Source organism: Polypterus senegalus, chromosome 1, assembly GCF_016835505.1.
Source record: "Polypterus senegalus isolate Bchr_013 chromosome 1, ASM1683550v1, whole genome shotgun sequence".
NCBI lineage: Eukaryota > Metazoa > Chordata > Cladistia > Polypteriformes > Polypteridae > Polypterus > Polypterus senegalus.
This window is the reverse complement of record NC_053154.1, coordinates 306,871,768-306,886,685: the sequence shown is the minus strand read 5'-3', so window position 1 is coordinate 306,886,685 and position 14,918 is coordinate 306,871,768. Positions and strand designations below refer to the sequence as shown.

Here is a 14,918-nt window from a genome sequence, read left to right as displayed (position 1 = left end):
AAGAAAGTAACGGAGATTTTCGTGAAGAAGGATAGGAGCATGGACTTCATTTGCAAATAAAAGTAAGACCATAAACCGTTTTCAATTTTTATAAAAATGGGATCAGATTAAGAAAAAAACAATCCAATATTTAAAAACTTAATTTTGACCTTAAATAAAAAATTCTTTTATTTTTCTTGTTATCCTTTTGTAATAAAATTGATTAAAGCATCAGAATTAAAAGCTTTTAAAAACAACTAAACATTTCAATCAAGGTCAAAATTGAAATCCGTTTTTAGCACACCACTCTGTACTTTAATTTTTCTTGTATGAGTATAAATTGCGGACTTGCAACAGCAAATTTAAATTGCATGAAGGGTCCAGAGCAAGCACGCTCTCTTGTCACTATAAATGTAACGTTCTTTCTTATCCAAATATGTACCTTACCTGTGTGTGTGTGTAAAGAATGCTGATGAGATATGAAAAATAATGTGCAGGCTGCCAATTGAATAGTGAATAAGAAACTCTTTTGGGTTCATCTATCTATCTATCTATCTATCTATTTTATAGTGCCTTTCATTATCTATCTATCTATCTATCATGCCTTATCTATCTATCTATGCTACATAACCAGATAAAGAAATGTTTAAAGATCAAAAAGTTGACAGGAAAATGTGGGTATCTTCATATCTCAAAAAAAACCCATGCCACCCCTCTTCTCAAACCTGCTTACATGCATTTTACAAAGGTACTGAAGGTCTCCACTTCGGTCCCAAATAGAAGGTAGCCTAGCTGAGCATAGGCAAAGAATACAATAAAAAACATGATGGCAAAGCCCAAGATGTCCTTGGCACAGCGGGCTAATGTTGACGACAGTTGCGTCATGGTCTTGTTGAAGCTTATATACTTGAAGATCTGGGGAATAAAAAGAAGGATTTGAAGGTGATAATGAATTTTGTAAAACATAGACTCCTTTGAAGACATGAAAGGCCTTCATCAACAGACATTCTTCTTAGCACTAACTGTTAACATTTCAAAGAACAATTGAAATCAAAAGACACTTGCAGGCATCTGGCAGCCTTGTTTTGGTCCTTGGTGTTTATCATCTCACCTGCTTTGTTGTTTACATTCTAAGATCAATGGCAATGATAGCAATACACACATTAATACTATACATATATCTATTAGTATTTTATATGTGTATTCATTTGTAGACATGCACATGATTGTGCTTTAATAGGTAGTTTAAAAAATGTGCATATTTTGGCGGAGTGAGCCACTGAAGAAACAACTCGGAATAAAGCAAGAACATTACATGAAAAGGACCTAAAGGAGATGAGTATTACAAAAAGATTCACATTAGGCAAAAGACATCCCACCCAGAAGCCATCGCACTCCATTAAGTATTGCTAGAAAGCAAGTGTGTATTCACAGCACACATAAGACTGTTCTGGAAATTAATTCTTAGGGATGCCTGCCATATATTGTGTCAAAGTTATGTGTGTTACATTTTGTTTTTTATTGATTTTTTTTAAGGTTATTTTTCAAGTCCTTATATTATTTCTATTGGTTTCATTTGTAATTCGTTAATTACAGCTGAATGTTCTGTCTCTTTAGATGTATTGCTGTTCTTTGTTCCTTGTGGGTGGAGCCCCAGGAGGCGGGGCCACACTAACTCACCGCTCCTGAGCCCTCACTCTGGCTATAAGAGTGAGCTGAGGAGGCTTAAGAGCAGTTGAATATTTATTATTATTATTTATTATTTATTTGTATTACTGATTTTTGTTGGTTTTACTTGTTTTTGGTATCTTCCTGCTGTGGTTTATGGATTCTGATTTCCTGGACTGTGTATTGATAGTTATTTGCTTAGCATTGCCTTTCTGGACAACTCCTTGTTCACCATTTTGCTCTGCTGAGCTTTTTTCTGTATTTTGCTATTATTATAAAAACATTTTCAATTTATAAAGATTCCTGTTTGCCAGGGATTTACAGTTATTCTCCTCTTTGTGGGGCTTTTTGATATAGTTTGATACATTTTTGCCTGCTCCCTATATGTGGGGGTTGCTCCAGATGAAGCCAGCAGGAAATAATCAGGTCCTGGCTTAGTTCAAGTGAGGCTTAGATGGACAAACTAGTAAAGAAATTAATCTGATTTGATAGCTTTGTTTGAAGGCCTCACAACCATTTTGCCTTTGTGGAAACTCCATATCATAACAAGGGCTTAGCAAAGCTTTCATGTAGGCATCTTCAGTTCGTTCCCTATTCTGCATATAGGAGGGATGTCCCAGGCAGAGATACAGAGGTTCAGTTGAAAATGTAATTGGACATGTAGATAAGGGGAAATGTGGGGTGACTGAACCTTTATATAAAGGTGCTTGGCTATGTAACATGATAGATAGATAGATAGATAGATAGAAAAAGGTCACTAATTCAGAAGAATTTTCAAACACAGAATGTCAGGTATGGTCTGAAAACCTTTCAGTCAAGTTTTACTCATATATAAAAGCAACATAAAATGACGATATAAATAGACAGTTATAAATGAAGAAAGATATGAAAGGCAGTTTTTAAAATGGATATTGCAAAGGAAAAATGGACTTAGAGGTCACATACTCATTTAGGATGAAGTGCTTTGGTATGCTTTCCAAATTAAAATATAGCATTCACCTTAAAGGAATAGCATGAAGGGTTAATAAATGTCAGACACCTTTTCAGGCATATCAGGAAACCAGATAAAGGTCAAGTGAACAACAGATATAAAAATGTAACACAGAAACTGAACTGAAGAATAACTAAGAGATCAGGTGTCCTGTATTCAATAAGATTGTCTGTGTACATGACATCTGCCCAGTTTCAAGGGTGGTGGATCAACCCAAGGGGTATTAAAGGAATAAGAATATAATTAAAGAGATTTTTATTTTATATAGATCATTTGGGTGTTAACCTAGAGAACCAACCAGAGTAATTGTATGCATTGATTGACACTGTTATGTAAATTCAGTTTCTTATATAATAGACCTATACCTTGTAAGTGCTATAGGGGATGGACGGGCATCTCAAACAGGAGAGGGGTAGGTTCCTTACCTGTATGGGAGGCCGCAGGTGGATGGATGGGCATCCCGACCGAGAAAGAGGAAGGTTACTTACCCAGACGGGAGGCTCCAGGTTGATGGACACACATTCTCAGCCAGATGTGTTTTCAGTACCTTTTCTGGCTGCGATGGAAGGGCCAGAAAGGACTGGCTCAGGGGGCTGTTTATTCCCCCAATATGCTAGGCAGCAGCCTCCCTCTGACAGGAGGGACATTCATACTCCTGAAGGGCATCTAGGGACATGTAGTCTCAAAGCACAACCCTGTTGGGGTGTGTGGGTGCTGCCAGAGGGAGATATAAGAAAGCTGCACACCTTGAAGGAGGTTCCGCCTGACCCTGAGTCTGGAAGCACTCCTGAGTCCTGAGATAAAGGAGCCATCCGGCCTCATCCAGGAGAGCTAGAGTCAGGTGGAAGGTGGACAAAGCCTACCTGGAGGAGAGACTGAGGATTTATTATGCAAGAAAGTCTGTTGAAAGGGAATTGAAACCTGTATAAGGTACTGGATTTAAATAAAACACTTTTATTAAAGCTTTTGACTGTGGAACCGCACTTGTGTTCTGGGAACTGCCGCACTATTTGACCATTCTGATCAGGCCCAAGAAGAATGCTCCCTGTTCAAGCATTGGCTGACGAGTAATAAATGATTAAGATGGCCAAAGTTTTCTCCTGCCTGATTACTGATTTCTCCTGTTAGAGGATTAGTTTGTTTCTTTAATTAAGATGTTGATTTCTACTACAATATTTAGTCAGAGAAATATTTTAGGTGCAATGTAAAATCTAGCCACCTAGATACATATTAAACATGTTATATAAATTAATATTGTAGTCGATGTATGGATACATTTGAAATATTCTATATAGAATATTTAAATAATTAGATACTTTGTGAATTTCCCCTTGGGATTAATAAAGTATCTATCTATCTATCTATCTATCTATCTACTTCAGGTTTTAGGTAAATTAAAGACAGACAGATGAACATTAAATGACATATAGTGTATTAAATAAATATGCAAGTATTGATCAAGCATTAAATAGGCTCTATCTACAATATAATAAAAAACTGTGGTCTTTGTGTCCAGACCCTCAGAGCAATTTGATTGGTCAGTTTGGCTTTGGTGATGCGACAAAAGAGGAGGAGTAAAGGTGCGTGCTGAGAGAGCCGCCTTCAAAGTTTAAAACCAAGAGATAACAAATATTTTAAAATTATTCTACTACCTGTCTTTGTCAGGTAATATGTCTAGTATAAAATACATTTAGACAAATAGACTTTTTAGGTGATATATATACCAAAGCCTGTAGGGGAAGAGAGAAAGAGAAATATTCAAAGCAATACACAGATATAACACAATCACAGTGAACTTACCTTAATCCAGGCAAAGAACAAATTCACAGCATTCATATTATTGTACTGAGTCTGCCAAAATGCCAGAAATTCAAAATCTGCATAAATAGCAGGATTCTGTAGCAACTTGTCCAAAAGTAAATTCACTTTTATAGTGCGAAATACATTGAATACAATTGCAACAATGGCAAGCTGAAAAAAATAAAAATAAAAAGTAATGTTAGCAAACCGCATTATTAAACTGGCCTTCCTGGCTTTGAAAGCAGCAAGATGTCCTCTGTGACACTGTGATAGATGTCAGTCACAGGAAATATAACCTTTTAGTTTTTCTAATGTACCATATAAAATCTCCATCGATGACAAGATGGAAGTCTGACAATTGCAGTGTTTTATACTTGGACTTTTTCATGTGAGATGCTGAACTGATCAGCTGGAGAGATATTATAGGGCAGAAGTGAGGTCTCATTTAAGTACCCTATGAACAAGGCCTCGGGAGCAGGTTTTACTCGAATACTACAGTCAGTGACTGATTTAACATATAGTATATCTTAATCGTGGTGACCATGTCTGAGCATTGGTGCCGTTGGAGTAACTGTTCTTCATCTTTGCCACAGTCATGAGAAAAATTAATACGTTCCACATGTATAATTCGGAGTCCGTTATATCATTATAGAAGGACTTAGATAGCATACAAGATTGGGCAGATTTGTGGCAGATGAAATTTAATGTCAGTAAATGTAAAGTATTACACATAGGAAGTAAAAATGTGAGGTTTGAATACACAATGGGCGTTTGGAAAATTGAGAGTACACCTTACGAGAAGGATTTAGGAGTCATAGTGGACTCTATACTATTTACTTCTAGACAGTTTTCAGAAGCCATTAAGAAGGTCAAAAAAATGTCAGGTTATATAGCGCCTTGATGTGTTGAGTACAAGTCACAGGAGGTTCTGCTCAAGCTTTATAACTCACTGGTGAGGCCTCATCTGGAGTACTGGGTGCCATTTGCGTCTCCAGGCTACAAAAAGGACACAGCAGCACAAGAAAAGGTCCAGAGAAGAGCAACTAGGCTGAGTCCAGGGCTACAGGGGATGAGTTACGAGGAAAGATTAAAAGAGCTGAACCTTTTTTAGTTTAAAGCAGAAGAAGATTAAGAGGAGATATGCGAGCGGAAGCAGAGAGCGGCGGCGTCTCCCACAGGCACGTAGCCCTTCGAAAGCACCCGAGCAAGTTCACCTGAGGTAAAGCCGGCAGCTGACCAGTAGAAATAACCGGCAGTGAGAAATTAAAGTCGATCGCTCAGCGGGTGGTGGAAACTTAAAGCGACGGTGATTCAGCTGAACACGGAAAGCGCCGAAGCACCTTTAAAAACGGCAAAGATGACTTCAACATTTAATGTAAGTTCTATCTGCTCTCTGCCCATCGAGGGCACGTTTATATGTTGTGTGTCCTGCAGTATGTACAGCTCAGGTTTTCCGGCCGACAGTGCAGATAGCTTCACCTGCCAAAAATGTTTAGTTAATTTAGAGTTGGTCGGGAAAATACGCGAATTGGAGGACCGCGTTAGGAATCTGATAGCGATTAGGCAAACCGAAAATTGGATCGACTCGGTTTGTTTAGACAATTCGGCTACTTCTGATTCGCTTCAGTCTCTCCAGGTCCCACTGTAGTCAGTGCGAGGCCGAAATCAGCAGCACCAATTCAGCAACAGGGCGAGTGGGTAACAGTAAGACGGGGGTCTAAGAATCCAAAATTTAGTCCCCCAGCACCCAGGTCACCAATTCGGACCCAGAACAGGTTCTCAGCTCTCCGCGCCTGTGGAAACTGAGAATAATAAAGTGCTCATAATTGGCGATTCCATAGTGCGGAATGTTAGAATTCCAAACTATGTTAAACCAGCAGTTAATGTTAAGTGCCTTGCAGGGGCCAAGATTTCTGGCATAAAGGCCGCATTGGACCGTGTTGCCGACGATGAAGTATCTACCTTATTGCTGCATGTCGGCACTAATGATATTTATTTACAGCAATCTGAGGTATTAAAGCGAACTTCATCTCTCTATGCACCAAAGCTAAAACAAAATGTCGGAATTTAATTGTATCTGGTCCCTTACCAAGATTATATAGAGGGATGTGATTTATAGCAGATTGCATTCCTTTCACTGCTGGCTAGAAACCTGGTGTGCAAATAAAAGCATAGCATTTGTGAACAATTGGGATGATTTTTGGGAAAGGCCTGGATTTTTCAGAAGAGATGGTCTTCATCCTAACTGGAGGGATCTTATGTATTATCCCAAAATATGGCAGCAAAACTGCCTGGTTGACTGATTAGAGCACCATCCAGGCCGCAGTCATGTGATCTTAAATCACAGGCTGTTGTTTATCCCACCTGTTATTTTCCTGAAGCTGTTACCCATAATCCCTGTTGTGGGGCATCCAGTAAATTTAGTCTTGATACAAACCATAAATTAATTGATAACCAAAAATAAGGTGTATAATTAGACCAAGGGATAAAACCAGACACTCCACCAGGGGCATCTGTAATAGAAATTTAATTCAAATTAAAACAAAAAATATATCAGCAGTTCAGAAAGAACCATGCAGTTTTAAATGCTGTTTATTGAACATTCGCTCTCTTGGCACTAAAGCTGTTTTGGTAAATGATATAATATTAAGTACAAAATCTGATCTGTGTCTTCTTACTGAAACCTGGCTTAGTAAATGTGACACTGTTCCCTAGCTGAGGCGTCACCAGATGGATACTCGTTCCTTCATAAGTCTAGAGATTCTGGTCGAGGAGGAGGCCTTGGAATAATTCATTGTAACAAAATGCAAATCACTCCTAAAAATTTAGGCAACTTTACATCCTTTGAGGCATTCATTTTAAATATTAAAACAGATTCCAACACAATTATAGTGCTAGTCTACAGACCACCAGGGCCATATTCATTGTTCATGACTGAATTTAGCAACCTTCTGTCTGATTTGGCTATAAATTATGATCACGTAGTTCTGATGGGGATTTTAATGTACACATTGATGTGGAAACTGACACTTTTAGCAAATGTTTTACTTATTTGTTAAATTCAGTAGGATTTTGTCAGATTGTCAAAGGTCCAACTCATAATCATAACCATACATTAGATTTAATTATAACTTACAAAGTTGAAATTCAAAATTTAAATATTACTCCATTAAATGTAGTTATTTCCGATCACTTCTTAATTACGTTTGATTTAGTTCTGCCCATGCCAGCACTCGCAGATTAAAACAAAGACAGTGCGACATCTAGATTGTAATTCTGCTTCAAAATTTATAGATACCTTGAGTAAGTCGAGTGTAATTGTGGAAAACCATTTAGATCAGTTAACATCAAATGTAAACGTGGAAAACAATTTAGATCAGCTAATATCACATTATAATGTGACCTTGAGAGATTCTCTGGACACAGTGGCTCCCCTAAAACAAAAGTGATCAAAGCACATAGAAACTCTCCCTGGTTTAATGAAAACACTCGAGCTCTTAAATTAGAGTGTCGAAAACTGGAGCAGATGGAGAACAACAAAGCTACATGTCTTTCAAATTGCATGGACAGAGAGTGTTAATAAATATAAAAGGCCCTCTTTAAAGCTCGCTCAGAATACTATTCTACATTAATAGATAGCAATAATAAAAATCCTAGGGTACTTTTTAGAGCAGTGGCTAAATTAACAAATGGGAATTCAGATCAACAGTGCAAAATACCAACAGATATTAGCAGTACAGACTTTATGAACTTCTTCAATGAGAAAATTAAAAATATAAGATCCCAGATCTCAGCATCACAGTACAAACCAAATACTAGCTTAGCAGACCCTGTCACATTGCATTCAGCACTTTAATAATTTTAATCTTGTAACTGAGCAGGAAGTCTTAACTTTAATTACTAAAATGAAGCCCACTACTTGTTCCCTAGATCCAGTGCCAACAAAACTAGTAAAAGTGCAATGGATGTTCTTGCAGCCCTATTCTAACCATTATCAATAGTTCATTACTGCATGGCACAGTACCTGATGCACTAAAAGTGTCAGTCATTAAACCTTTACTTAAAAAGTCAGACCTAGACCCACACATACTAAATAACTATAGGCCTATTTCAAATTTACCATTTCTCTCTAAAATACTAGAAAAGTAGTCGCCAGTCAGCTTCAGTCACACCTTACGCATTACAATTTATTTGAGAAATTCCAGTCTGGCTTTCGCACTGGTCATAGTACAGAAACGGCACTAACACGGGTTGTAAATGACATTCTGATATCCTCTGATGAAGGAAATTCCACTGTAATTATGTTGTTGGACTTAAGTGCAGCATTTGACACCATTGACCATTCTATTTTACTGCACAGGCTGGAAAACGATGTTGGGCTTACAGGCCCGTGCTCGCTTGGTTCAGTTCTTATTTATCAAATCGATTCCAGTATGTACAGAAATGTGCTGACAGTACTCCATCATTATACACAGAAGTTCAATATGGTGTCCGCAGGGCTCAGTACTGGGACCTTTACTGTTTTCACTTTACATGCTTCCACTGGGATCTCTCATTAGGAAACATAATGTTAATTTTCACTCGTATGCAGATGACACCCAGTTATACCTTTCATTTAAATCAAATGAAGTTTCTCCGATGTTGTCTTTAATTAGTTGTGTTAGTGAATTAAAGGAATGGATGAATGAGAACTACTTGTCTTTAAATACAGATAAAACAGAGATGTTAATTGTTGGAGGGAATGACGCTGATCACAGCAATATTTTGTCGTCATTTAACTCAGTTGGAATCCCAATTAATTTTACTGAATCAGCCCGCAATCTAGGAGTTATCTTTGACTCTAGCATGTCATTTAAAGCATATTACAAAGTCGTCCAAAACATGTTTTTCCATCTTAAAAATGTTAGGAAATTAAGGCGCTTTCTAAATAAACAGGATTGTGAGAAATTAATTCATGCATTTATCTCTAGTAGGATTGACTACTGCAATGCGGTGTTCACTGGCTGTTCAAACTGTTCTCTATACAGCCTCCAGTTAATCCAAAATGCGCTGCAAGAATTATTACAAGAACAAGAAAATATGAACACATAACCCCAGTTCTTAAATCTTTACACTGGCTCCCAGTTAAGTTTAGGGCAGATTTCAAAATCCTCCTTTTAACATATAAAGCATTAAATGGCCAAGGTCCGCTTACTTGTCTGAACTTATCATGACTTACAAACCTGAGCACATTAAGATCTCAAGATGCCGGTCTGCTTAGGATTCCAAGGATTAATAAAATAACAGTGGGAGGTCGAGCTTTTAGTTACAGGGCCCCTAAACTGTGGAATGGTCTTCCTGCTTCCATAAGAGATGCCCCTTCAGTCTCAGCCTTTAAATCCCGGCTGAAGACTCACTACTTCAGTTTAGCATATCCTGACTAGAGCTGCTGATTAACTGTACATACTGCATCTCTGTTGTTAGTCATTAGCACTATAACATAAGTAACATGATAATTATATTTGAATACTAACCCTCACCTATTCTTTTCTTTTCTCGGTACCCAAATGTGGCCATTGGTGCCAAGGCCCACCTGCCAAGTTGTTTGCCTGCCTATGGTAAAGTCATCCCTGATGGAGGATCACAGGAATCATGGGAAAGAGGGGTCCTTTCATCGAGCAACGTTTCAGCCGTGGCATGGCCAAATGGGGAGGCAGCTAGATGGATGAGGTCTCCAGTACTCTAAAAATATCCAAACCTAATTATGTCATATCATCTACTGTTAAACCGTACTTCTAAAATTTTTATTATTATGCTGTCTTAAGGAATTGTTCTGTTCTGTGTATTGTATTGTATTGACCCCCTACTTTTGACACCCACTGCACGCCCAACCTACCTGGAAAGGGGTCTCTCTTTGAACTGCCTTTCCCGAGGTTTCTTCCATTTTTCCCTACAAGGTTTTATTGGGAGTTTTTCCTTGTCTTCTCAGAGAGTCAAGGCTGGGGGGCTGTCAAAAGGCAGGGCCTGTTAAAGCCCATTGCGGCACTTCCTGTGTGATTTTGGGCTATACAAAAATAAACTGTATTGTATTGTATTGTATTGTATATGCCTGAAGTTTTTAAAATTATGAAGTTAAGGTAAATCGAGACTGTGACTTTAAAATGAGTTCATTAAGAACACAGGGACACAGTTGGAAACTTGTTAAGGGTAAATTTCACACAAACATTAGGAAGTTTTTCGTTTCACAAAGAACAATAGATAATTGGAATAAGCTACCAAGTAGTGTGGTAGACAGTAAGACTTTAGGAACTTGATGTTTTTTTGGAAGAAATAAGAGGATAGGACTGGCGAGTTTGCTGGGCTGAATGGCTTGTTCTCGTCTAGAGTGTTCTAATGTTCCAATCTTCTAATACATAGATCCACATTCATGCACACAGACAATGTTGTGACAATGTACAGTGGTGTGAAAAACTATTTGCCCCCTTCCTGATTTCTTATTCTTTTGCATGTTTGTCACACAAAATGTTTCTGATCATCAAACACATTTAACCATTAGTCAAATATAACACAAGTAAACACAAAATGCAGTTTTAAATGATGGTTTTATTATTTAGGAGAAAAAAATCCAAACCTACATGGCCCTGTGTGAAAAAGTAATTGCCCCCTGAACCTAATAACTGGTTGGGCCACCCTTAGCAGCAATAACTGCAATCAAGTGTTTGCGATAACTTGCAATGAGTCTTTTACAGCGCTCTGGAGGAATTTTGGCCCACTCATCTTTGCAGAATTGTTGTAATTCAGCTTTATTTGAGGGGTTTCTAGCATGAACCGCATTTTTAAGGTCATGCCATAGCATCTCAATTGGATTCAGGTCAGGACTTGACTAGGCCACTCCAAAGTCTTCATTTTGTTTTTCTTCAGCCATTCAGAGGTGGATTTGCTGGTGTGTTTTGGGTCATTGTCCTGTTGCAGCACCCAAGATCGCTTCAGCTTGAGTTGACGCACAAATGGCCGGACATTCTCCTTCAGGATTTTTTGGTAGACAGTAGAATCCATGGTTCCATCTATCACAGCAAGCCTTCCAGGTCCTGAAGCAGCAAAATAACCCCAGACCATCACACTACCACCACCATATTTTACTGTTGGTATGATGTTCTTTTTCTGAAATGCTGTGTTCCTTTTACGCCAGATGTAACGGACATTTGCCTTCCAAAAAGTTCAACTTTTGTCTCATCAGTCCACAAGGTATTTTCCCAAAAGTCTTGGCCATCATTGAGATGTTTCTTAGCAAAATTGAAATGAGCCCTAATGTTCTTTTTGCTTAACAGTGGTTTGCGCCTTGGAAATCTGCTATGCAGGCCGTTTTTGCCCAGTCTCTTTCTTATGGTGGAGTTGTGAACACTGACCTTAATTGAGGCAAGTGAGGCCTGCAGTTCTTTAGACGTTGTCCTGGGGTCTTTTGTGACCTCTCGGATGAGTCGTCTCTGCGCTCTTGGGGTAATTTTGGTCGGCCGGCCACTCCTGGGAAGGTTCACCACTGTTCCATGTTTTTGCCATTTGTGGATAATGGCTCTCACTGTGGTTCGCTGGAGTCCCAAAGCTTTAGAAATGGCTTTATAACCTTTACCAGACTGATAGATCTCAATTACTTCAGTTCTCATTTGTTCCTGAATTTCTTTGGATCTTGAAATGATGTCTAGCTTTTGAGGTGCTTTTGGTCTACTTCTCTGTGTCAGGCAGCTCCTATTTAAGTGATTTCTTGATTGAAACAGGTGTGGCAGTAATCAGGCCTGGGGGTGGCTACGGAAATTGAACTCAGGTGTGATACACCACAGTTAGGTTCTTTTTTAACAAGGGGGCAATTACTTTTCCACACAGGGCCATGTAGGTTTGGATTTTTTTTCTCCCTAAATAATAAAAACCATCATTTAAAAACTGCATTTTGTGTTTACTTGTGTCATATTTGACTAATGGTTAAATGTGTTTGATGATCAGAAACATTTTGTGTGACAAACATGCAAAAGAATAAGAAATCAGGAAGGGGGCAAATAGTTTTTCACACCACTGTAGGTAGTCATACTCATCTGGAGAAGTATTTAAAACCTCAATTTGTTTGTTTTCATGTTGACTATGGTGAGCACCAAATGACACCCAGATGCTTTCAAAGAGCAGCAGCATCACATATATACAAACTGTGTGGCAACTGGTTGGGCAAGACAGGACAAGGTCCACTACATGTGTTTGCGTCGGTGTGTCTCTTGTATCACATAAATGGTTGTTTTGTTGATAAGCTTTTGCTGATGGTATTTATGACCTCCACTCTTCCTGTTAGGTACTATGGTGTCCAGAATGCACACGTTGTTTACTGAGCCTTTAGAAAACGTCACCAACTAAAAACAGTGGAGGGACATAGGGATGACGTCAGGTCTTCTGACTATCTTTGTGATCTTTTCATACCACTGAGTTTGTTACTTCTAAGCTTTCCATTTGTAAGTTTTCTTCATTACATGTGTGTGTTTATATTTTTAATGTATTTTTGCCCATAGGAACTAGCTTAATATAGGCAGGCACTCATTTCTAGATTCTGTAGCTCAGTCTTGCTCAGTCATTCAAAGGGCTGGCTCTTTAGCATCATTTTTGTTGGTTAGCAAGAAGGGCTGAAAGAGTTTGCACCACATCCAGTTTTCTAGGTTTATCTGCTTGTCACATTTTTGGGAACATACAGTTCATGCAGAAATGGTAATAACTTTACTCCTGCTGAAGTGTGTCTGAGCTCCGACTGTTAACTGGCTAAATGTGTGACTGATTCCGAACCTCATAAGTAAGCTCCCATTCCTAAACAAAGTGAATAAAATACAGTAAAATAAAGAGAGATTTGTGACATATTTACTAAATTAAAAAAAAAATCATAAACGCATAATGCATAAAGCCTCCTCTGGGAAATGTATCCCTTGCATTATTTTTTGCTGGTAACCAGGGTGACTCTTTTTAATAATTAGAGGCCATTAATTGGCCAAAAGGACTGTCAGTTATGACATGGGATCAAACTGTCCTCCCCTAGTTCTTCTGCCTTATCCTACTAACCCAGAATCAGCATTGTCAATGCTTTTAAGTAGTTATTTCTATGAAAATTAAAAGCAGTTTGTGTAAAGTTTCATAGGAATAAGAAAATTAATTCCATGATGTCAGAAGATGGCTGGCTGGCTGACTGGCTGGTTGGATGGATGGATGGAAAGTTTTCAAATCCTAAAACTTTACTGAGGTAAATGAATTATCAAAATGCCTGACTAGAGCCTCAGCTCAAACAGAGGGGCTTACCAAGATGACCACGATATCCAGTACATTCCAAACAGATTTGAAGTAGGACAGCTTGTGGATACGCAGCTCCAGCGCCTCCTCCACGATGTAATAAAAGATAAAAACACAGAAAACAATTTCACAGCCGATGATGAAGAAGTCCCAGTTGTTGACGTAGCGAATCAGTTTCACAGTTCGAATCTGCCATGAAGGGATTGCTCCACCCGTCGCTGGAAACTCAACCACAAGCCTTTGGTGCAAAACAAGAAGTAAGGGTGTCATTAATAAGGCAAATCACAGCAATATGTGGTAGAATAAGAACACTGACAATTTGTGACTGACTAATTGCAATATGAGTGCTACTGGTTTACATGCATGCCATACTGGTTTGACACATTTATCAAATTTTGTTTTTTTCATATATATAATAAACAGGGCCGGAGCCACTACATTGACAAATAGGGCATTTGCCCAGGGTGGCAAATAACAAGGGGTGGCAAATTACAAAAACATGAATTTCCAATAATTAAAATAATAATGCAATCGATTTTTTTTTTTAAGAAATTTGGTTTTGCGTATGAGTTTCAATGTTAAGTAAAGCAAAAGTAATCCATTGAAATATATTCATTTGCTGTTTCTATTATTATTATTTTTATTAAATAAACACAGGCTGCCGCAATGCTGGATATCTTTTGTGCAGCAAGTGCAGACTATTAGAACTAAGTTAAAAATATTTCATGTGCAAATTTAATATTTCAGCTGCAAGTGCACTAATAAAGACAGCAAAACAGTTCATAAACTGAAATGGATGTTAATTGTCTAATCCAGATTCTATTCAAAACACTGCTTTCTATTTTTTAATTGGCTAGTTAAAAACCGCCTTACTTAGGGTATCCAATGAAAACTCTTAAGATTTTTCAGAAAATATTTAAAACACCAGCAGCATCACTTATGTCACGCATATTAGTTTTGTAAAAGTTTGATTTGAGGGTGAAATAAAAAAAGTTTTTCTAACCCAAACGTTTACTTAAACATAAAGTGATCAGATCTCGTAAATCATTCCGGGAGATGGAAGAAAGTGATTATCGGGTGCTCAATACCATAAAAGAAAGAGTGATATTATATTCCAGAAATGCCTGATCTTCTACCCAAAAAAAGAGAGTGTGGCCCTGGATGGCTCACAACAAACCACCATAAAACCTCC

General features: G+C 38.1%; 1 protein-coding gene across 1 annotated transcript in view; it reads right to left on the bottom strand.

Annotated features, from left to right (window-relative positions):
• The window catches only part of pkd2l1 (polycystic kidney disease 2-like 1), a 68,283-nt gene that overhangs the window by 20,254 nt on the left and 33,111 nt on the right, over positions 1 to 14,918 (bottom strand). The window contains exons 6-8 of the mRNA XM_039735189.1: positions 13,736 to 13,964; positions 4,439 to 4,609; positions 713 to 894 (exon numbers count right to left, since the gene is read on the bottom strand). Coding sequence (XP_039591123.1) covers positions 713 to 894; positions 4,439 to 4,609; positions 13,736 to 13,964 — 582 coding nt within the window. The remainder of the gene's footprint in view (positions 1 to 712; positions 895 to 4,438; positions 4,610 to 13,735; positions 13,965 to 14,918) is intronic.